Source organism: Salminus brasiliensis, chromosome 15 (genome assembly GCF_030463535.1).
Source record: "Salminus brasiliensis chromosome 15, fSalBra1.hap2, whole genome shotgun sequence".
NCBI lineage: Eukaryota > Metazoa > Chordata > Actinopteri > Characiformes > Bryconidae > Salminus > Salminus brasiliensis.
The window spans coordinates 18,766,487-18,788,419 of record NC_132892.1 but is presented as its reverse complement, the minus strand read 5'-3'; the positions used below and the strand labels follow the sequence as shown (position 1 = coordinate 18,788,419).

The following is a 21,933-nucleotide window of genomic DNA, read 5'->3' as shown; positions in this document are numbered from 1 at the left end:
GTAGTGAAAAATGTTATTGTATACTAAACCTAAATAGCCATTTTGTGCTGTACCATCCTCACACAGTGCGGTTTTATAGCCCTTACTGCAGTATTAAATGCAGTATTACTGAAATCCTTCAATGATGCTGTGGATTTTGCATGATTGTTTTGTTTTAGGTGTGAAGGACATCTGAAGGACAGTTTCTGTAGAGAATATATTCAAGGATCATGTTTGGAAACCCCTCCCTGCCCTGCGTCACAACTGGGTGCAGTTGTTTAGTTTCTTCTTGTGCTTTGAACAAGAGATACCGAATCTACATCCATGGTCATGGTCTTAAGATAAACAGAGAGCCGTGTTTGCCATGCCTCAGTGGTGAGTTGTGAAATGTGCCGAGATGGATAGTAACTAGTGCCATTTGCAGTGTATTCAAGTCACCTTTTCTGAGTGTTTTCAAATGATAAAGACTTTTTAGAAAAAAAGATACCTACTTTTATTAAGGGATTAAGCCTAGTCGTGAATTATATCCTCAATTTACAACGCTGTGTAGTCCAGGACTACACTTAACCCTTGTCCTTTTAATGTTTAGTACAAAACCCTTTTCATTATGTTACATTGTTGCCATCATCTGTCATGTTTTGTGAATGGTCATGCCTCTGAGGTTGAGGTTTTTCTTCTTCTTCTTCTTATTATTATTATTATCATTATTAATATTATTATAGAGAAAGAGAAATGGACACGTTGGGGTCAACATTTTACTTAAGAAACAATAAGCCTTATTCACCAACCTTTCCTAAGAAGACATTTCTTTACGATTAACGAAGGTTCTGACATTCACCAGTGTGTTTTGTTGGTTTGTTTGTTTGTTTGCTTTTTAATCATCATTATTATTATCATTATTATTATTATTATTGTTTGGGGTTTATTGAAATTCAAGGACAATTAAAATGAGCTCATCCTGCTTTTGTTGGAGTAACTGTCTCTACTGTCCAGGGATTTCGGAGGGGCATTGCTGTAATGATTGTCGCATTGAGTGACGAGCGTTAAAGAGGTCATGAAGTTAGATGATCACCACCCCACCTCTCCCCCAAGTCCCCAACTCATCCCAAAAGTATTGAATGGAGCGCCATCCATCTTTCCAGAAAACATAGTTCCACTGCTCCACAGCTTAATGCTGGGGGGCTTCATACCCCTCTAGACCACACCTGGCATTATGCATGGTGCCAATAGCTTCATAACCACACAAGCCGTGTATGTATGTATATGTGTGTGTGTGTGTGCGCATTTGCACATCTCCATCAGCAATAGGTGCAACTTAAACTAGCTAAATGCAGTAGCTGAATGCATTCTTCAGAAGGGGTGTCCACAAACCCTTGGATATGCAGTGTTTGTATAACCTGCTCTGAGTTCTGCCTGTCTGCTGAATGCTCTGCTTAGACACTTCTGTCTATAAAGGTTCTGTACGTGGAACTTGGGCCAGTTTGAGACGTCCCAGTGAGTTTACAAGCAGGTGTGCTGGGTGCAGTCCGACAGGCTGTGCACTTGCTGAAATTCTTGCTGGACTGCATGTGACGGTGGCAGCCTGGGGCTTTGAGTTTGTGACGCACTCCCATAGCAACCAAGTCGTGCTGCGCGAGGGCGCACCCCCCCCCCCCAAAGATTTATCGACAGAATGGCGGAGAAACTCGGAGAAGTCTTTAGAGAATTAGATTAAAACTCTTGTAAAGAGCAGGTATCTGTGTTTTGTCTGAAGTAGTGCCTCCGGGCTGCCTCTCGTCATGATTGACGTTCTTCTGGCCCTGGAGTCCGAGGCAGACCGGCACTCCTTCCCAACGCTCTCCCAGCTGTCCAAGCACGGTAACGGCCTTCAGCTGGTCTCTGACCGAGGGTTTTGCCATCTGTAACATTTTACACACCTGAAATGTCATGTGTCGTGTCTGCGCTGATTCTGTTGGAAAGTAGGAAAGCTGATCTTATAAGTGTGCGGTTTGTTCCTTCACAGATGTGGATCATATTTGGGCAGACGTGGCATCTTTCATCGAGCGACAGATGGCCGTGCGAAAGGTGAGCTGGTGCTGTGGACGCAGTTGGGCAGAGATTTATTCTGGGCCCTACAGGGCCAGTGATATTCAGAAAGCCCAGCTGTATTTCTGAATATGAATGGACCTGTATAAACTTATCCTCCCATACAGTCAGTGTTGTCAAATAGTTAGCTAGCTAGATATTTCAATTTGTTAAAGAAGGGTTAATCTAAATCATGGGAGATCAATAGTTGTTTTGTTTTTGTTATTTTGTGATTTAATATTTTTTTCCAGTGGTTGTGGTGGACTTATTATATATTTATCATACAACCAAAGTTTCTTCTGGTGGACCAAATCAAACGTCTCAGTGCATCGTCTGCCATAAAATATTTATACTGTGGGTGATATATATATTTTTTTTTTTTTTTTAATATTTTATATATATATAAGTATTTTCCATTCTTTTATTTGCAATCACGTAAATTTGTCCCGTTTCACTAAAATAAAATCATAAAAAATATTTTAAAATATATATTTAATTACTAATTTAATTATTACAGTTATTACAGTATTATAAATGTTATTATACGACGGTTAGTTCCGGACACGCGAGCTGATTGGTTGAGAGGAGTTTCTGTATCACTCCGCTGAACGCCGTTAAACCCGGAAGTAACGGAAACGTCATGAGCAAACGCAAACGAAAACGACCTAAAACGAAACTGCATTAATTAAGAGAAGAATATACAATAACAAACAACAAACGGAGGAGAAATATTTGTGAGTGGGGAAAGGTAGTTTAATGTGTTGGTGTGTGTAAGGAGCTGGAGAAGGATCTTAAGGCTGTGCAGTGAGTGAGGGGTGTTAGTTTCTGTGACGTATCAGCAAGCTGCTTGTGAAGGGACTAGCTGGCTATAATTTGGCGGAAGGAAATGCTAGCTAACATTAAAGCATATTAAGTGCTACGTTCAGTGCCACATACTGTTATTTTCATGATAATACACGACCTCGGGTGCTCAGTTGCTTTAGTATGATAAAAAAAAAATACAACAACAAATAGCCAAACTGGTTGATGGATTGCTCCAGATTTGTGCTCAGCTAAGCACAAATAAAAAAATAAGGGAAACTAAATCAGATAGGACTATTTTACACCTGGGTCCACTATAATCAGGGCTCCTGTGTTTTAGGGGGTGTGCATTTCTGGTCTGGGAACATTCACGTTCTCTCAGCTGAAGCTGGATGTGGGCAACAAGTATGTCCTCATTCAGCGGCCGATCTTCCAGCTGTCTGAGAGAATCTGCCAGGCTCATGACCTCAAACAGACCAAAGCTCTTGCTGCAGGTGAGTTCGCATCACTTCCCGACTCCAAGATATTTAAGTCCACCTTCCTTATGGGTCCAATGATGCCAGAGCCATAAGAAAGTAATTTTTCTGTGTTTTTATATATGTATTTTACTTTAAAATAGCAGTTCTCAGATTGGAGTCCAAATATAGTTTTGTATTTGATAGATCTGACAGTTTCCTTAATTAACCCCTTGAACCCTAGGTTTATTATTCAGTTATTAAACCTGCTGCAGAAACCATTTAGATATTTTGGCAGCTGTTCTACACACACACACACACACACACAGAGATTTGGCATATCTTTGTGAAGTCCCACCAAGTTCTATTTTATGACCAAAATGAAGAAATGCAGACTACAGGTTCTAAAGGGTTAATGATAACTGAGTCAGTATGAGGTGAGTATGAGTTGAAGTTTATTATTTATTAAATAAATAAAAAAAAGTCTCTGAAACTGGTTGGGTTTAGAGCTAAGTATATGCATGTAATTCAGTCATAGTAAGTCATGTAATGCAATCTTAAATAAATCATAATTTATTGATCTCAAAACAAGTGTCATTGTCATGATTGTTAAAACATTCAGAGCTACATGCTGGTCACATTGTTTAAAACAAGAAACACCTGTCCGTGTTTGAGTGATGAATAGGTCCATCACATTTGGGAACTCTAAAACCGGTCAGTCCTCTGAGGCTGAATGAGTGGGAGCCAGTAGGTGTCTCTGTCAGCATTCTAACAGTGCTGTGTTTGATGGCCTAGCAGGGGACATTCCAGTGGTGCCACTCAACTACACTGCTCTGTCCGTGGAGAGCCCTTTTGACCGGGACGTGGTGGAGGGCTGCGTCCATGACACGCTTCTCCTGCTGTTCCGTGCCATTTCCACCCACCGCACCATCTTCTTCACCTTCAGAGGCATCGGTATCCTCTTGTTTCGCCACAGCAACGTCAAGATGAAGTTCTACCGTGACTTTATCTCCGCCATGGACGGCACTGGAAAGCTCTTGTGGGCCCTGACCAACGTGAGTTGCATGCATGCGTGGTATAGCTTATGTTTGGGGCTTAATAAGGTGACTTAGAGTAGTGGCTCGTCACTAAATCTTCACTGTTTCTCAGGGATTACTCTGTCCTATGAAAACTTATTAGTATATTTTTATACTACAAAAAACAGCCTCCAAAATGAGCCCTAATGCATCATTTAACCCAGTCCTTTTTATTGGCCTAGCTATTCACATGAACTCATTTTGTTCATTTTGACCTGGGGTGTCCACATTTTGATGCTGAAGTTTCTTTTGTTATTTTAATACATGTAATGAGTGTTCATGATGATCAAATGCCGAAAAAGAGAGCAGATTAAAATCTTGACAGCCTAATTTGTTCTTCAGTAAAAACATTGAGGTTGTTTTGCAGAGACCTGGAACGAGCAGCTCTGTAGTTTCTGGGAAAGTGTCCCATCTCCAGCGACCCATGACCAGCAATGCCATCCTGCTTCCCAGAATCTCCTCAGGAGAGTCACCAAGAGAGGCTAAGGAGGATGAGGGTTCGGACCCACCAGCCAAACCTCCTAATGGAGAAGGAAGAGGTGTTTAATTACCCACAGTGCTTGTTCCGTTAAAGGCTAGTCTCCCTGGTCCTAATTAACATTTTTCCTGGACTGAAAAAAAAAAAGCTTCCATGCATGAGTCAACTTCAGCAGCTGTGAAGAATTTAAGTCTGAGAAATTAAGAAAGAAACTAGCCTTTGGATGTTTTGGTGTGTGTGTGTGTGTGTGTGTGTGTGTGTGTGTGTGTGTGTGTGGTTTTGGTGAGTTTGTGTTTTAGAACTCTCAGCACGACCCAAGTCCAGGCTACCATTGGCCAAAACAAATGCAGTCAACTCATCAGATGATCCTGATGCCAAGGCTCACCAGGATAGAGTGGAAAGGTACATTTGACTCAGTTGTTAAAAGTGTACAGAGTGATTGCCACATAAACAAACAGACTGAACCTCAGTCAGCAGCAGACAGGCCAAAATCAGCAAATGTTTTTTTTTTACTTTAATATAAATACAAATATGCAGTTAAATCCAGTAGCTTGTGGGAGGCTTTAAATACTACACTGCATGTCCAAATAGTTTGTGGACGTGGTGTCTCTTTATGCAAAGGCACTAACAAAGCTTGTATAATCTCCATAGAACAGCATTGTTACCAGAATGGGATGCTTATATTACAGCCCTTGCAGACTCTGTGTGGGGGCTTGGCATTCACCTGTCATCAAACCAGCCTCATGTGGGTAGATTAGACCCCCTGCAGAGTTTCCTGAGTCAAACAAAGCCTGTGTAACCTAAGCTCTCTATAGAGATTGCCTTTAAACTGACCTAGAACCACTGTAGCATTTGCCAGATTCTGCAATTAACTGCAAATGTTATGATGGTAATATCAACTCTGCACAGTGTGTCCTTTGTTAAATCACTACAACTAAAACACAAAGATAATTCGAGAAATCAGCAGAATGATAAGGTACATTATACATTAAATTGCAGTATGACACTTTCATGACCAATGGACAATCAAAAATTGCCTAAAATTGCTGTTTCTTTAATTTATATTAGAATTAATCTTTTTTAACTTTTGGAGACAGGTGGCATTATACAATTTAGCAGATCCAGTTGTTTGTATATACAGTTACTATTGAATTATTGTCTTTAAAAATGTTTAAAACATTCATATCTATTTAATGTTGAATACAGTTGTAAAGGTCCAGTTGCTTAGTGCTCTGCTTATCAATATTACATTCAATGGAAGCCAGTCGGTTAGAATCTCCCACTAAGTGGTAATCTAAAGCCATTCAAGTCGGCACGCTCTGAGAGCAAGCATGGCTCAGCTGGGCAAGCGCTAGTGAATGGCCCTCTAATTCTCAGCATGTATAATACAGCCCAGAGTGGAACCTGGTCTGCTTTCCCCTGTGATATAGAACAGTGCTGACAGACAGCAGTGTCCTTTGCAGGGTTTTGGTTTTCACTGGCAGAGTAGGGCACTACAATATGGACAAATGCTAGAATTCAGATTATGTTGCTTATATAGGAATATTGGCATGCATTCATTTAGACCAAATTATTTATATTTGTTGGCCGACGCCTTGATTCATTCAAACATCCACAGACACTTATGTGGAACTGGGATTGATCAGGATGCTCTCAACACCTATTTAAAGCATCTGTGATTGGTTAAAGAGCTCAGTTACATATTTTAGTCACCTACAACAGTACTGCAGACTCCATACACCATTGTAACTGTTTTAGAGTCCAGCCGGGTTCTGTTTTGGGGCCACTGAAACTCAGGTTAACTATCATAGTAATGTACTTGACATGACATGTGGGCTTAAGTGCATGGTCTATGTGGTTAAACCCCTTAATAACAAAATGTAATCTGGTAAACTGCACTTAAGGGTCTATATGTGGGTCTGAACTTCAAGCCCTCGCTTGAACAAAACCATACAACAGATGTAAAGGTAACATGATTGCCTTTAAACTTGCAGCTTCATTGTGATGCTCCACTGACTTGTAATAGGGAGAATAGCGATCCTGTCTTTGCCACTCCAGGCTACTCGCTACAATATGGAGAAGCGCTGGACAACACACATGAAAACCGCATAATACTGCCTAACTCGAGACATGTTACCCTGCTGCATCAGTCCACATGCCCCTTTCACTTTCAGTCCCAGTTCTGTATCTTTCAGCTTCTCTAAAAAGGTATTAAAGCGTGTCCTTCAGTGTTGGCTCAAAAGTGCAAATTCCACATCTTGAATGTAGGGGGAGCCAAAGAGAAAGAAATGCTGATTCTCACATAATGCTGCTTTAAACTAGTTTCATATAGTGCTAGACTCCTGTTCAACAATCATACAGAACAAATTACAGAGCCCGTTGGTGTTAATAGTTCAAAGTCCCTGACGTTTGTTTGTTTGTTAATTCTTTTACAGTTTCTATCACTAAACACATTACAAATAAAACAAAAGTTTAAAAGTCCTACAAAGAGAGAGAGGGGGGGGGGTGATGGCATGCCCCTCAAAAAATCAATATTCCTGTGTGACACCTGTATGAGTACCAGTACAGAAGATGTATTGCTGCTTTTACTAAATACTTCGTAGTAGTTACTGAATAATATGCTTTAAGATTAACAGTGAATGACACATCTAGGATTAACACATTACCACTTAGTTACATATAGCTCACTCTAGATGAGGCCATCTCACTTAATGTCAGCTGCTTGTGTCCCCATGTTCTCTATGGTTCTGTGTTGCTCACACAGTTAGTAAAGAACTTTTGTTAGAACTACTTTAAACCATTTATTTAAATGTGTATTCCAAACTACAGATGTCTAATGCACATACCTGATTAAGTACTAAATACAAACACCAGTTTGGATATTCATGCCATGTGAGGTGTCCTAGAGGTGCATGACCTGTCAAATCTTCCCCATATTTAGACATGCTGAATTCTCTCAGCCACCAGAGAGCGCTGTTGAACAAGTGGAAGGAAAGGTAGAGGAACCCTATCCCACTCCAACCTGCCTTAACCACACTCGAGCTGGACAGGTGAGCCTCAGTTTATATGAAGTTTATGTTCTAACACGACCACTTCAGCTCAGATATGGCTTTCATCATGTTGGTCATTCATGGTAGTGTCAATTTCCAACCTCAGCACATTTCATTTTGACTATGATTAGCAAATCTGCAGCCCGTTACACGGCAGTGGATGTGTGAAGGCCAAGCTTCAGCAAAAGAGCTATAAAAGTCTCCAGCATTGGGCTGTGGTGCTCTCTTAAGGGATGGTGCTCCACCCAATACCTATGAGTTTGAGTCATGTTTGTGATCCAGAACTAATCACCCAGCCACAATAGCTGTCTTGTGTCTTGTCTTGTGGCTGAATGCAATCAGTCCTCACAGAAATGTTTCAGAATCTCCTAGAAAGCCGTCTTTAAAGTGTACAGACTGTTACTGCATCAGAGGGCAGATAAACTTGTATTTTTGAGGAATCATTGGACGAACAGGTGTCCACAAGCATTTGCTCATATAATGCATCATCGCAAATCAATTAGAGCTGGTTGTAACATTTCATAATCAATGCAGTATGATGCTATGATTGTAATTCCTTGCATATGTTTAACTATGCAGGAGCTGTGCTACCTGTGTATGCAGCGAGCGCAGCGTAACATACCCCTGTATGTGGCGGAAGAGAGATGGAGAGAAGAGAAGGAGGAGGAGAAGGTTCTGATGCTTGCTGAACAACAGAAAGATGAGCAGTTTCTGCAGAGAGAGCAGGTGAGAGTTGCATTCACTGCAATTATGGAAATTAATTCTGCAGGTGTGTAGACCCCCCCCCCCCAATTCCTTTCAGTTTATAAATGCTGGTTTTGCATGACTGACATCCAGAGTTTAAAAAAAAAAGTGTTCAGATGACCTGTCATAAGCATTTGTTCTACTGACAAATCAGAAGTTAAGGCAGAGAAGGAATTAGTGATGGCACATCTATTGATCTCTCATTCTCACACACACACACACACACATGTATGGACACATTCTCATATACATACCTGATGTGGAGATACAATGTGGACAGGTCAGACAAGAAGAGAATCGAGAGTACAACAAGAAGATTGCAGCATTTAATCTGGAGATTGCTGAGGCATTAAGAGCAAAGAAGTCAGTAAGGCCTTCTCAGTTTGAGGTGAGTCTTAAATGTACCTAAACCTAGTTTTTTTATTTCTTTATTGTTTTTAATAATATAGTTCTTGTTGCTTGGCTAATGTACACAGTATGGACAAAAGTATTGAGAAACTTGCTCATTCATTGTGGCTTCCAAAATCAAGAGTATTTAAAAAAAAAAAAAACGCTTATCCTGCCTTTGTTGTAATTTGGAATGATTGTCTCTACTGTCCATGGAGGGCTTTCTACTAGATTCTGAAGCACTGCTGTGAGTATTTGATTGCATTCTGCCAAAAGAGCATTAGTGAGGTCTGTTCGATTGTTTGATGATCACCTCCCCAGCTCATTCCAAAAGTATCCTCTAGTCCATATCTGGCATTAGGCATATACCAGTAGTTCCATGTTTATCAGCTCCAGAGAATAATGTTCTATTAACAATACTCTAGACAAGCTAGACAAGCTGTATGTGTGCATTTGCACATCTGTGTCAGAAATGGGTGCAGCTTAAAGTGGCTGAATGCATTCATTAGAAGGGTTGTCCACAAACATTTGTCACAGAGGCGCTGCCGGGGATTTTGTGCTCCATGAAACGATATACTGGGCCCCACAACTCCAACAATTCTGTCAAAATACAGAAATACAGAGTTAATGCATTTTAGGGCCCTGCTGGCATAACCACAACGGCATCGTTGTCTTGTCTTACAGCGCTTGACAAGGTTTTGTATTACCTTCTCAGTCGTCTTTATTGTTTTACCGCAACACAAAAACACTTTTCTCTTTTTCAGGGCTCATATATCTTCCGTGGACGCCCAGTCACCCCTCCCATGCTGCTTAAGCAGAGGCGCTATATGCAAGAACTGATGGAGCAGGCAGCCTACAGAAGGCAGCAGAACAAACAGAGCAAGCAAGACCATGAGCTCATTGATCGGTTGCACCAGTTCCAGCTTGCAGACGAGTAAGTGTGTCCTGAACCCAAGGCATGTTTGGTGTCTGAAGCTTGTTTCTTTAGTTTTGCACTGGAGCTTAATGGCTAATGTAGCCAACCGCGTTACAGTCATCAAACCACCAATTGTGTTGTTTTGTAACGTAACCTCGAATAAGCCATCCTTTATGGTTTCTCAGTGTTCTCAATGTTGTTTTTACTTTTTTGAATTATAATAACCAAAATTTGTTGTCAGTGTAAAATGAAGCTGTCCCAAACTACATTGAAAAAGGTTACGGGTTTAATGGTGACCATGTGGACTCAGTTACAGTTTGAAAGCAGCAATTGAAATTATTCAACTGCAAGACAATCCCAACACTTCTGTGGAGCCCCCTGCCTAGCAATTCTGATCCTAGGAAAAAACATCATGCCTTCTGTGAGCAATCTGTGACCCCAAGCATCCCAAGCAAAGTCGACCAAGGCTTAGTTTCAGAAGCAGTCCTGGAAGTTTCTCTGGTCATTGCAGTCGCCTGACTTGACCCCATAGAAAGTCTTTGGTGGGGTTTTAAGAAGGCAGTTGCAGCACAGAAACCCAGTGTTATTAGTAGACTGGAGACCACTGCCCAGATTCCTCTGGAATGCTGCTAGAATCCATCCTGTTTGCAGCAGGTTATAATCGCAAAAGAGTGCCCTACTAAGTACTAAATATGCTCGTCATGAAGGGGTTGAATAATATTGAGACTGAATGTCAGTATGCGATAATATAATATATATATAATATTATATATTATATATATATATATATATATATTATTACTATATATTACTATATATATTATATATATAATATTATATATATAATATTATATATATATATAATATTATAATATAATATAATAATTTTGCAACTGTATGTAGAGAGTTATGTAGAGTGTGATTCTTATGTCAGGTGTAATTTGCTTTAATGTTAAAGTGTTTAAAAATGACTAAGAATCAGAATGAGCTTTTTAAGATATTTGTTGTGTTTAACTACAATTATTCAAGATTTATATACTTAAGTATGTTTAAAAGGGTAATAGAATGCAATGTATAAAATAAATATGTACATGTAAGTATGTGGTTGGGGTGGAACATCCCTATGTGGGGCTTTTACAAGCCTATTTACAACCCTGTTATTTTACTTCAGCACAAAACATCCTGTTTTACCTTTCATGTTGGGTTTGTTTACCTTAAAAAAAAAAAAAAAAAAAAAAAAGGCTTTGCTTTGATTGGCTATTTTACATCACCGCAACGGCTCACAGGAGCTGCATCGCATAGCATAACATAGCTTTGTTTTCAGCACTGTAACAAGAACAAATACCCACCCACTTCATAGTTCCCCACACTTTCTAAACCCCTTAAGGCAGGTGAGTGAGTCCATTACTTGTTAGTAGATCAGCCTTGTAGTTCCACTGCAAAATGAAAGAAGCTTATCTTATGTCAGGTGTAATTTGCTTTAATGACAAAATAGTAAAAGAAAATGTTAAAATGTTTAAAAATTACTTTAAGAATCAGAATGTGCTTTATAAGATAATTGTTGTGTTTAACCACAAAATGAAGGAAACCAAATATATTTTGGCTAAATGACTACATTTGGAGTAAATGATAAATTGAGTACATTTGATTGTTTGCCAAACTCTTGCTTGAAGAAGACTCGTGATCTAACTAAATGCAGAGTTTGTTTTTTCTCAGGATTGCTAAACAGAGATCTCAGGAGCTTCATCAGAAGAAGGAGAACATCAAGAGCCTCCAGAAGGCCCTGGCCACCCAAGTAAGGGGATGAAAATAAAGATAAATATTTTAGGGAGCTTACAGCTTTAAACGGGAGTGATTCTAAAAGGGTTAAATGTTTAGCTTACAGCTGGTGTTTAGTAAATAAAGGCTTCAGTTTATTATTGGCATGCATGCATGAAATGTCTTGTGTAGGTTAAAGCAGGGCACAGCAAGAGAGGAGAGAGTTGTACACAATGGTTGGTTAGAGAGCTAATTTTATATTTATACGGCCTTTTGTTGTAAAATGCTAATATCATGCTGCAGTTAACAAACAATACATGGTTCAGACAGATTGTGTTTAGTGGTTACCCTTTGCTGCGCACAGTGAAAAGAGACAAACCATTTGTGGCTACAGTTTGAAATACTCAACATTGCCAAACAAAACTATTTATTTATGCACCAAATATTTGGGGAGGTCATTCAGTGGCAGTTTATTGATTTTATAATATGACGTTTCTCTTTAGCGCAGAACATTAGTGTTCAAAATGTCATCATACAACCTTGACACAACATAGCAAAGCACAATTGCATTGTGATGCTTCATTGACTTGTAATAGGGAGAATGGCATCTCAGTGTCATACACATTGGCACACTGCTACTGCGCTACGCTACTTTGGTTCTGCAGAGTTATACAAGCATTATCCTGCACACTACACCAGAGTCATGTCTGTGTAAAATCTGGTAGCTAATATTACTCTGCTGCTGCGTCAGTCTACATACTTCTTTTACTTTCAGTGACAGTTCTGTATCTCTCAGCTTGTCCAGAAATGCATGAATAAAGCATGTTCTTTAATGGTCTCTTCCTGACTATAGGGGGGAGCCCAGGAGCACCAAATAACAGTTCTTACTTTAGTGTGTTGCATCACATTGCATCTTGTATCTTGAGTAGCATGTTAGCTTATGGATAGCCCAGATCTTGATGGTATAAAGAACAGCGTTTGTGTCAGGATGCTCTAATAAGTATTATTGTATTATTAATTTAATTAATTAATTTAAGACACATTTTCACTCTTTACATACAACCATCATCATATTGACACTGCATTTTGTTAATTGGTATAGCCCCAAACCCCCCTTTTGTGTTTTAGTAGACCAATGGCAAGAAACTGTACTCGCCAAAGTCTGGCTGTATTTGTAATTTAAAGAAATCTAAAAGAAAGGCCTACTGTTATAATAATAATCTCTCTGTGTTTCTTTATTAAGTGTTATTAAGCCAGATTTTCTATTATGATGGCAGTCTGAATGTGCAGTGTTGTAAAAAAAACAAATACAATAATAAATGCACATATACAAAAAATAATACAAGCTAAATTTGCTTCCATTGCTACAGACCAGGTGTGAGATGTTAGCCAGTGACTTATTTTTATTTATTTAGTACTGTAAGTACTGGCAGTTTATTGCTGGTGTTCTAAAACGTGTTTGTGTTTGTGTGTCTCCATAAACACTCCTTAGCTGGAGCACCGGCGCACCGGCATCCCTGCCCGGCAGCCTGACTCAGACGGCCCTGTGTTCGGGGTGCGAGACAGAGCTTCATCTGAGTTGGCTGAGCAGAAGCAGAGAGCGCAGCAACTCTACCAGCATCAGCTGAGCACAGCCAACACCAAGAGGAGAGAGGCTCTGTTCAGCCGCCTAGAGGAGCAGAGGAAAGAGCGGGACATGCTGCACTGCAACCACAAAGAGTGAGTGGAAAGTACTTTACCTTAAAGTAAAGGTTTTGCCAATTTTCCTACTACCCCACATTTGGTCCATCAGCCGAGACATGTCTGCTGCTCGGGGTATGCAGTGGAGCTACGATGTTAATGTACGAGAAGGTTCTAGCCTTTAGCTTTGTGCATAGTGCATTCTTTAAAGCAGCATTATGTGAGATTTGGTATTTTGTGCTCCTGGTTTCCCCTGCAGTCAGGAAGTGGAATTTACACTTTGAGCCACCCCCTAAATTACATGCTTTCCACAGGCATTTCTGGACAAGCTGAGAGACACAGAACCATCACTAAAAGTAACAAAAGCATGTGGACTGAGACGTAGAGTAATATTACATTTTTACATGAAAATGTATCAGGCTGTGCAGTGCTACGCAGTTCTTGGAAGCCTTATCCTGCCCACTTTACCAAAGTTACATAGTGCAATTAGCAGTGTGCCGAGCCTAGAGTTACAACAATAGAGATAGTCTTCTCACTATTACAGGTCATTGGAGCATCAATATGATATGAAGCTGTTAAAATGCTACATAATGTTGCTTTAGTCACTACAGACTTGTCTCATAACACATACATTATTTCAGATAGACTTGTCTATGTGGTGTCTATTCTTTTTTTCCAGATAACCACATGCCATACAAGCTTAATGTGGTATGTGGTACACCTAACAGTGGTAGCTTCAGTGCAAAGATAATTAAAAAAAGGACCTGGGACCATGGCAATGTGTAATGTGCTGGTACAAGTGTATCAGTCCAGCAACCAAAAATGTCCAGCTAACAATGGTTCTGCAGTCAAAAACTGACCACTGATGAAACCATGTATAGTAAATGGGATTCAGAAGAAATGGGCAGGCATTAAGACCTAAAGCTTATGGAAAGAAGACAAGACAGCGAGTGTGATGGCTAACTTGCTAATGTCTTTCTGCAAAATACCACTGTGCACCCTCTGAGGTCTTATAGAGTCTATGCCTAAGTACAGTGGGGAGAACAAGTATTTGATACACTGCTGATTTTTCAGGTTTTCCCACTTGCAAAGCATGTAGAAGACTGTAATTTTTATCATAGGTACTGTTCAACTGTGAGTGATGGAATCTAAAACAAAAATCCAGAAAAATACATTGTATGATTTTTAAATAATTAATTTCCATTTTATTGTGGGAAATAAGTATTTGATCATCTATCAACCAGTAAGAATTTTGGCTCTCACAGACATGTTACTTCTTCTTTAAGAAGCCCTCCTGTTCTCCACTCATTACCTGTATTAACTGCACCTGTTTGAACTCGTTACCTGTATAAAAGACACCTGTCCACACACTCAATCAGTCAGACTCCAGCATCTCCACAATGCCCAAGACCAGAGAGCTTTGTAAGGACATCAGGGATAAAATTGTAGACCTGCACAAGGCTGGGATGGGCTACAGGACAATAGGCAAGCAGCTTGGTGAGAAGGCAACAACTGTTGGTGCAATTATTAGAAAATGGAAGAAATGCAAAATAACGGATAATCTCCCTCGGTCTGTGGCGCCATGCAAGATCTCACCTCGTGGAGCATCAATGATCTTGAGGAAGGTGAGGAATGAGCCAAGAATTACACGGCAGGACCTGGTCAATGACCTGAATAGAGCTGGGACCACAGTCTCAAAGAAAACAATCAGTAACACTCTACGCCGTCAAGGATTAAAATCCTGCAGTGCACGCAAGGTGCCCTTCCTCAAGCCAACGCATGTCAAAGCCTGTCTGAAGTTTGCAAATGACCATCTGAATGATCCAGAGGAGGAATGGGAGAAGGTCATGTGGTCTGATGAGACAAAAATAGAACTTTTTGGTTTAAACTCCACTCGTCATGTTTGGAGGAAGAAGAATGATGAGTACAACCCCAAGAACACCATCCCAACCGTGAAGCATGGCGGTGGAAACATCATTCTTTGGGGATGCTTTTCTGCAAAGGGGACAGGACGACTGCACCGTATTGTGGGAAGGATGGATGGGGCCATGTATCATGAGATTTTGGCCAACAACCTCCTTCCCTCAGTAAGAGCACTGAAGATGGGTCGTGGCTGGGTCTTCCAGCATGATAACGACCCAAAACACACAGCCAGGGCAACTAAAGAGTGGCTCCGTAGGAAACATCTTAAGGTCCTGGAGTGGCCTAGCCAGTCTCCAGACCTGAATCCAATAGAAAATCTTTGGAGGGAGCTTAAAGTCCGTGTGGCCCAGCGACAGCCACGAAACCTGAAGGCTCTGGAGGAGATCTGTATGGAGGAGTGGGCCAAAATCCCTGCTGCAGTGTGTGCAAACCTTGTCAAGAACTACAGGAAACGTCTCATCTCTGTAATTGCAAACAAAGGTTTCTGTACCAAATATGAAGTTTCTTTTTCTGGTGTATCAAATACTTATTTCCCACAATAAAATGGAAATTAATTATTTAAAAATCATACAATGTATTTTTCTGGATTTTTGTTTTAGATTCCATCACTCACAGTTGAAGAGTACCTATGATAAAAATTACAGTCTTCTACATGCTTTGCAAGTGGGAAAACCTGAAAAATCAGCAGTGTATCAAATACTTGTTCTCCCCACTGTAGGTCAGCGCTGTTTTGGCAGCAAAAACAATGGCATACTAGTCAGGTAGTCAGGTGTAAACATCCGTATGTCTCGCTGTTCACTCGATGTAGATGTTGATAAAATGTCAAGCGTGGTCGCAGGGCCATACTCAGCAATGCAGTTGCACCTGATACTCATACCAGCACATGCTACCATGCCACTACTATGTTGGTGCCACTGCAGTGCTGAAAATGATCCACCGGTGATCCTGTGGTGGTCCATTGTTGGGTGGAGTAGAGGGGGCTGGTAAACTGTCCAGCAATATATGTAGGCTAACATCAGAAACTATATACTGGCAAAAAAAAACGATTTAAAGGTTCTACCTTACTTTAACATCTCGATTACACATGTGATTCTTTATGGAACCAAAAGTGGTTCTTCTATGGCATTTCTCAAAGAACCATTTGAAGAGTGTAGAGCCACAATGTGTAAGTGATCAGGTCAAATCTGTTCCTTTTTTTTTTACACAGTTCTTTTCTTCTGTGTATATTTGCAGTTTCTCAAGCTCTAACACACCCTAATTACTGAGTGTCATTTGAGTTTGAGTTTGCTATTAACCCAATGGGTTGAATCAGATGTGTTAGTCAGAAGAGTATTGTGAGATCTAGATCTTATTGCCTCAGCACTGTGTGTGCGAACCAGTGCAATAACATGTCAACTTTTGTTTACATTCATTATTCAGGTAACAAGTAAAGCAATTTAATTCCATACACAGCTGCACACACTGCAGGGACCGTGTGTGCAATGTGATCGAATCCGGCTGCTCGCCTGGCTCGCGTTGTATTCAGCTTCTTTCGGATGAAACCTTAGTGCAAATTAATTTGTTCCAGGCTGAGTGCATTTCAGTATTGAACATTGGCAAGTCCACCTAAAACATAAGCAGTCCCACCTTAAAATGCTCACTTCCTGGAACCCAGCAGTGTTGATGTATTCTTGGAAGGGGATCGTTTGCATTAACTAAGGGAACCGAATTCTGCAGCCAGTGAGCATACGTTTTAGGGCCAGGATCAATGCTCATGCTACAATGTGCTTTTTATTAGCTGAACTTGATATATGCATACAGCTCCAGGTGTGAAAGCAGATTCTTTGAATATGCTTTGAGCCAGCTGTCCTTTCTGTTCACATCAGAATTTTGCATTTCTTGGGCAGTCAGCTGAATGAGCTAATAGCTGAACAGGAAGGGGTTTTGTTCACAATGTGATCTCATAGTTTGTATGTGGGAAAGGCATAGGCGTTTTCATTGGATTTTCATACAGATTTATTCATTAGAATTGTCTAATGTCTTCATGTAGCACATTTTATATACCAAACATTTTTCATTATCTTATTGATTTGATTTGTATTTAAATAATTTATATATTTGTTAATTTATCATTTGTTGGTTTACAGGAATTATGGTGCTCTCCAATACTTTTGGGATGAGGTGGGGAGTTGGAGAGTTAGGGATGAGTGGTGATCCAACGTCCTGACCTCACTAATGCTCTTGTTGCTGAAGGCAATCAAATCTTCATAGCAATGCTGCAAAATAGTAGAAAGGTTTTCCTGGACAGTAGAGACGGCTACTTCAACAAAAGCAGTATAAACTCTATGTCTATTAAGGATGTCGGCATACAGCATATGTCGTGGGGAGGAGTTCTTGGAGCATAAACTTAATACTTGCTACATCTACGTGTTAATGATTATAAATGTTCATATGTTAAGATTGTTGATCTCATGTTTGCCATATGTTCATCTTCACTGTTTTGAAGACTGATGGCAGACAGGATTTCTAGGTACAAAAGGCTTCAGAACCTCAGAGCATCGCTAGAGGACACGTGGAGCCGCAGCACTGACCTGAAACGCCATCGAGACCTAGAGGAGAAAGCTTTCATCAGGTTAGGGAGAAGCTTCTATTTCCAGTTAAAACCTACTTGAGCCGGAGACTAATCCACTAATTCTAGTGGACATTTTGTAAATTGAAGCCAAAACTGCTATGAACTGTGATTTTAATTCCTTTATTGTAATGAATAGCATTTACAGTCTCAGACCAAATGACCTCTTGCAGTATGTGGCAAAATTGTATTAGTAGTGTATACCCGTGATGGTGCAAATGAACTGAAATCAGCAGTTAACAAATTTGAAGGTTTTTCTTTGTGACAATATATCAAGCATAGCATGCAGTGCAGGCAGACAAAGGGTTTCTTGGTCAACAAGCACTTTACTTATTATTATTTACTTACCTATTTATAATGTTTGGTTAAAACTCACATGTCTCCACATGTCTTCACAAACGTGTTTGGCCAGATTAATGTTCAGTTGCTAATCTACTAGCTATAAAAGTTATATCATCTTAGTCTTTTCAGGGGAAGAATGAGAGGAGATTGAAACACTATGTCCAAATATTTATGGACATCCCTTTCTAATGAATGCAGCCACTTTAAGTCACACCAATTGCTTACACAGATGCAAAAGCACACACACACACACACAGCTTGTCTTGTCCATGTAGAGAACTACTGCCAGTAGAATAGGACGCTCTTGAGCAGATAAATATGAACTTATTGGCAACATGCCTAATGCAAAGCATGTGCTAGAGAGGTATAAAGCCCCCCAGCATTAAACTGTGGAGCAGTGGACCGTGCTCTCTGAAAACAGTCCACATCATCCAATACTTTGGGAATGAGTTGGGAAATTGGGGATGAGGAAGGGTGGTCATCATCTAACATTCTGACCTCACTCTTCTTGCTAAAGGCAATCAAATCTTCACAGCAATGCTCCAAAATCTAGTAGAAAGCTTACTCCTGGACTGTAGAGACAGCTACTCAAAAGGAACAGCAGGATAAACTCTTTATTAATACACTTGATTGCAGAATAAACAATGAATGAGCAGTTGTCACATTATTTTCGTCTATGTAGTGTCCTCCAACATCCTGACCTCACTAATGCTCTTGTTAAAGGCAATCAAATCCTCACAGCAATGCTGCAGAATTTAGTAGAAAGAGTTTATACTGCTTTTGTTGGAGTAGCTGTCTCTAATGTCCAGGAAAACCTATTTCTATAAAGGGTGTCAGCATACAGTATATGTCATGGGGAAGAGTTATTGGAGCATAAACTCTTAATACTTGCTACATGTTTACTAGTGTAAATTGTAAATTCTAAATAAGCATATATTTTAAGATAAATTAATATTTAAAAATACGCCCCCAATTAGTTTTAATGGTATAAATGAGCAAGATAGTCTTTTTGTAGTTGTATTGGAACGCTTGTTCTTGAAAAAACCTGGAAACGCACATTCTTAGGGTTATCACAAGCTTACTGGCTTCTTTTTACATGTCTATAAATCCAGGCACATCAAACCCTCCATTCTCTGCACAGAGTTGAGCCCCTTTATAAGTTTATGTAATGCTCAGGAGTGAAATTGAATACGCTTTGCTTTCAGTAGCGCTGTCAGTTTAGGCAGGATATATAAACATTTCTGAGTCCCATTAGCCTGTGGAATGTCAGGTTACATGCAGAACCGGGTTTCGAAACATCTAATGAGATCCGTTGATCCATTTACCTTGAGTGGTCTGAATGGTATTTCAGAAACAGCTTTAAACCAAAAGGGGGGTTTAAAACTGAGCTTTCATTCTAATGATGGGCACAGTGCTCTTTATCCCATAATCCATCATTCAGCGTCCTATTTGTGCAGCCCTCTCGCTGGAGTAGTAGTACAATTGAACAGCATAAACAAGACTTGTGTGAATTAACTGCTTTTGCACAACAGGGTCTAGTAAATGTGCTGTTATTTCTAGCAAAACACAGTGTAGGGGTTTCTCTCCAGGCTGTCTGAAGTATGAGCCATATTCCTTAAAAATAACATTCCATAATCTGTACTGACAAAACTAATCCAACTTAAATAGTGCTTTATTCTGCAGCACTAATGTTCATGTTTTGTATGTCAGGTCAGGCAGTAGACTGCTGATAGACCAGTGCGAGCAGTATCGTCGCTGCCATCAGTGCAAGAGAAAGACTGGCAGCTGTGGAGAGAGCAACATCTGGAAGGAGTCCCGCTACATCCCCGGCTCTCGATTGATGGTGTAACCTTCTCTGACAATGAAGGTATCATAGAATAATCTAAACCAGTCCTCGACTGATGACAACTGACAGAAACAACAACCGATGCTAGAACTACAAGACTTGAAATTTTGACACATTAAAACTTGAATCTGTGTGTTTGTTTACTATCTGATATCACGTGATCACGTGATAAACCTCTTTAAACCGCTTTATCCGAGGTCATTTGTGTTACAATTGTGATATACCTTCATACGAAAGCACGCTGATGTCAGCTGTCTCTTAATAAAATGTGTGACGCAACAAAATGTCCCTCTCTCAATGGCTACCAAAGTTACATCATACTGTATGAGTATGAAGTGTGTGTGTGTGTATTAAGATGGTTACATCAGGACTATACATTTGAATTGTTTAGCATGTTATTTTATGTAGTTAATTGCAATTTGTCTTATTGGGTCAAACTTAATTCTAAAGACTTTAGATTTGTATTCATCTAAAAAGCTGAAAATAGTTTTTTGATTGGACACAATAAGCTTCAGAATGTATTTCAGTAATTTAATAATATTTTTCAACACCTTCTGAAAGTGACAATCACATACGTTTGTAACTTATGACTGTGATGTGTGCAAGTGTGGTAACATAATCTCTAGGATCTCCAAAACTGTGACTTTACAGGAGGAGAACTTTCAAAGGAAGTCAATGTAAGAAGATAATTTATTTAAAATCATTTTAGAGCATTTATATTGGTCCATTCACCATGGCAGGTTGATACAATGCAGAGAAGAACTGCAAGATTCTAATTATGTAAAAAAATGACTGTGTGACAACATTATATTTCACTTACATAAACAATCAGTGGTTCTACACATGGCACCTACAGAGGTCTTGCATGGTTCATGTCTTGATGAACCCTGCATAGCTGTTTTGAAGAACCCAAAGCAAATTGGGCAGGGGCTCTTAATGAAAAGCTTTTACTCATTTCTCCAGTTATTTTGAATTTGAAATGTTTTTTTTTTTGGCTTTTTCAAAGCTTTAGATGTCTGCTGTTTTTACAATCCTTGTAGCAGCATTGCTATGAGATTTTGAGTCAGTGACTGCGATCAATCACGCCATGCAATGCACTTTCAAGCCTATCACTGTTAAACATGTGCACTACTGAGGAGGCTGTTCATTACTGTGATTTATAAGTCTACTTATGCATTGGCAGAGCTTGGTAACACAGATAAGTAATCTGTTTATAAAGGAGTTACAGGTACTAATGGTGCTATTCATACTGACTCTGTGATGTTTAAGTACTCTAAAAGGATTCTCCTAAAATGTTCAACAGTTCTTAATTCTAAATAGTTCCGTAAGTAGAAGATGACCTGTTCTCTAGTGCAAGTTATAGATTAATCTAGTGGTCTCAATCTATTAAAAGGTTGAATGGAGTTAATCACAACAATATTCCATTGGTTAATTAGGATTAATCAGAAGTTAAAATGCTAGCTAGCACGTTGTTTAATTTTTGGGCGGCAAAACAAATAAATGAGGAATCCGGCTTTTTATTTTCTTACAGTATATCACAAATAAGTCCTTTTACAATTATTTTTAAGTTTGACCCCAACTTTCTGCGGTACGTTAATATGTACTGTTGGCAGCACTAGTTTAAACATTTCTTTCCAGTATTGTTCACAAGAGTAGGGTTCTGTTTTTGTTTTGTGCAACTTTTGTGCAAAAAGTCTGGGCATCCCAAGATATTTAAGCTCTCAAATAAATTTAACAAAGGTCTCAAACCTTGATTAGCTTTGTTAGGGCCATGACTTGTTCACAGTCGTTGTTAAGAAAGACCAAGTGATGCAGATATTGAAGCT

The 21,933-nt window shown here is 39.7% G+C and overlaps 1 protein-coding gene across 5 annotated transcripts; it reads left to right on the top strand.

Annotated features, from left to right (window-relative positions):
- Positions 1 to 209: 209 nt before the first annotated feature.
- Positions 210 to 20,391, top strand: LOC140535380 (coiled-coil domain-containing protein 81-like). 5 transcript variants are annotated; one of them, XM_072656701.1, is made up of 14 exons: positions 210 to 354; positions 1,982 to 2,043; positions 3,185 to 3,338; positions 4,098 to 4,354; positions 4,743 to 4,914; positions 5,153 to 5,255; positions 7,795 to 7,903; positions 8,483 to 8,629; positions 8,928 to 9,035; positions 9,799 to 9,968; positions 11,667 to 11,745; positions 13,201 to 13,427; positions 17,797 to 17,922; positions 19,972 to 20,391. In XM_072656701.1, the coding sequence occupies exons 1-14, from the start codon at positions 210 to 212 to the stop codon at positions 20,108 to 20,110; spliced, it is 1,998 nt and encodes a 665-aa protein (XP_072512802.1). In that variant the 3' UTR covers positions 20,111 to 20,391. The 5 variants fall into 5 exon arrangements, with proteins under 5 accessions (XP_072512802.1, XP_072512801.1, XP_072512805.1 ...); XM_072656700.1 differs by having other exon boundaries at positions 4,095 to 4,354; XM_072656703.1 differs by having other exon boundaries at positions 261 to 1,836.
- The last annotated feature ends 1,542 nt before the right edge of the window (positions 20,392 to 21,933 follow it).

Bases quoted from the DNA above. Each gene is read 5' to 3' on its own strand.
- LOC140535380 (XM_072656700.1), top strand. From the start codon at position 210: ATGTTTGGAAACCCCTCCCTGCCCTGCGTCACAACTGGGTGCAGTTGT. The intron at 2,044-3,184 runs GTGAGCTGGTGC...CCTGTGTTTTAG, and splicing joins GACAGATGGCCGTGCGAAAG to GGGGTGTGCATTTCTGGTCT. The intron at 7,904-8,482 runs GTGAGCCTCAGT...TTAACTATGCAG, and splicing joins ACCACACTCGAGCTGGACAG to GAGCTGTGCTACCTGTGTAT.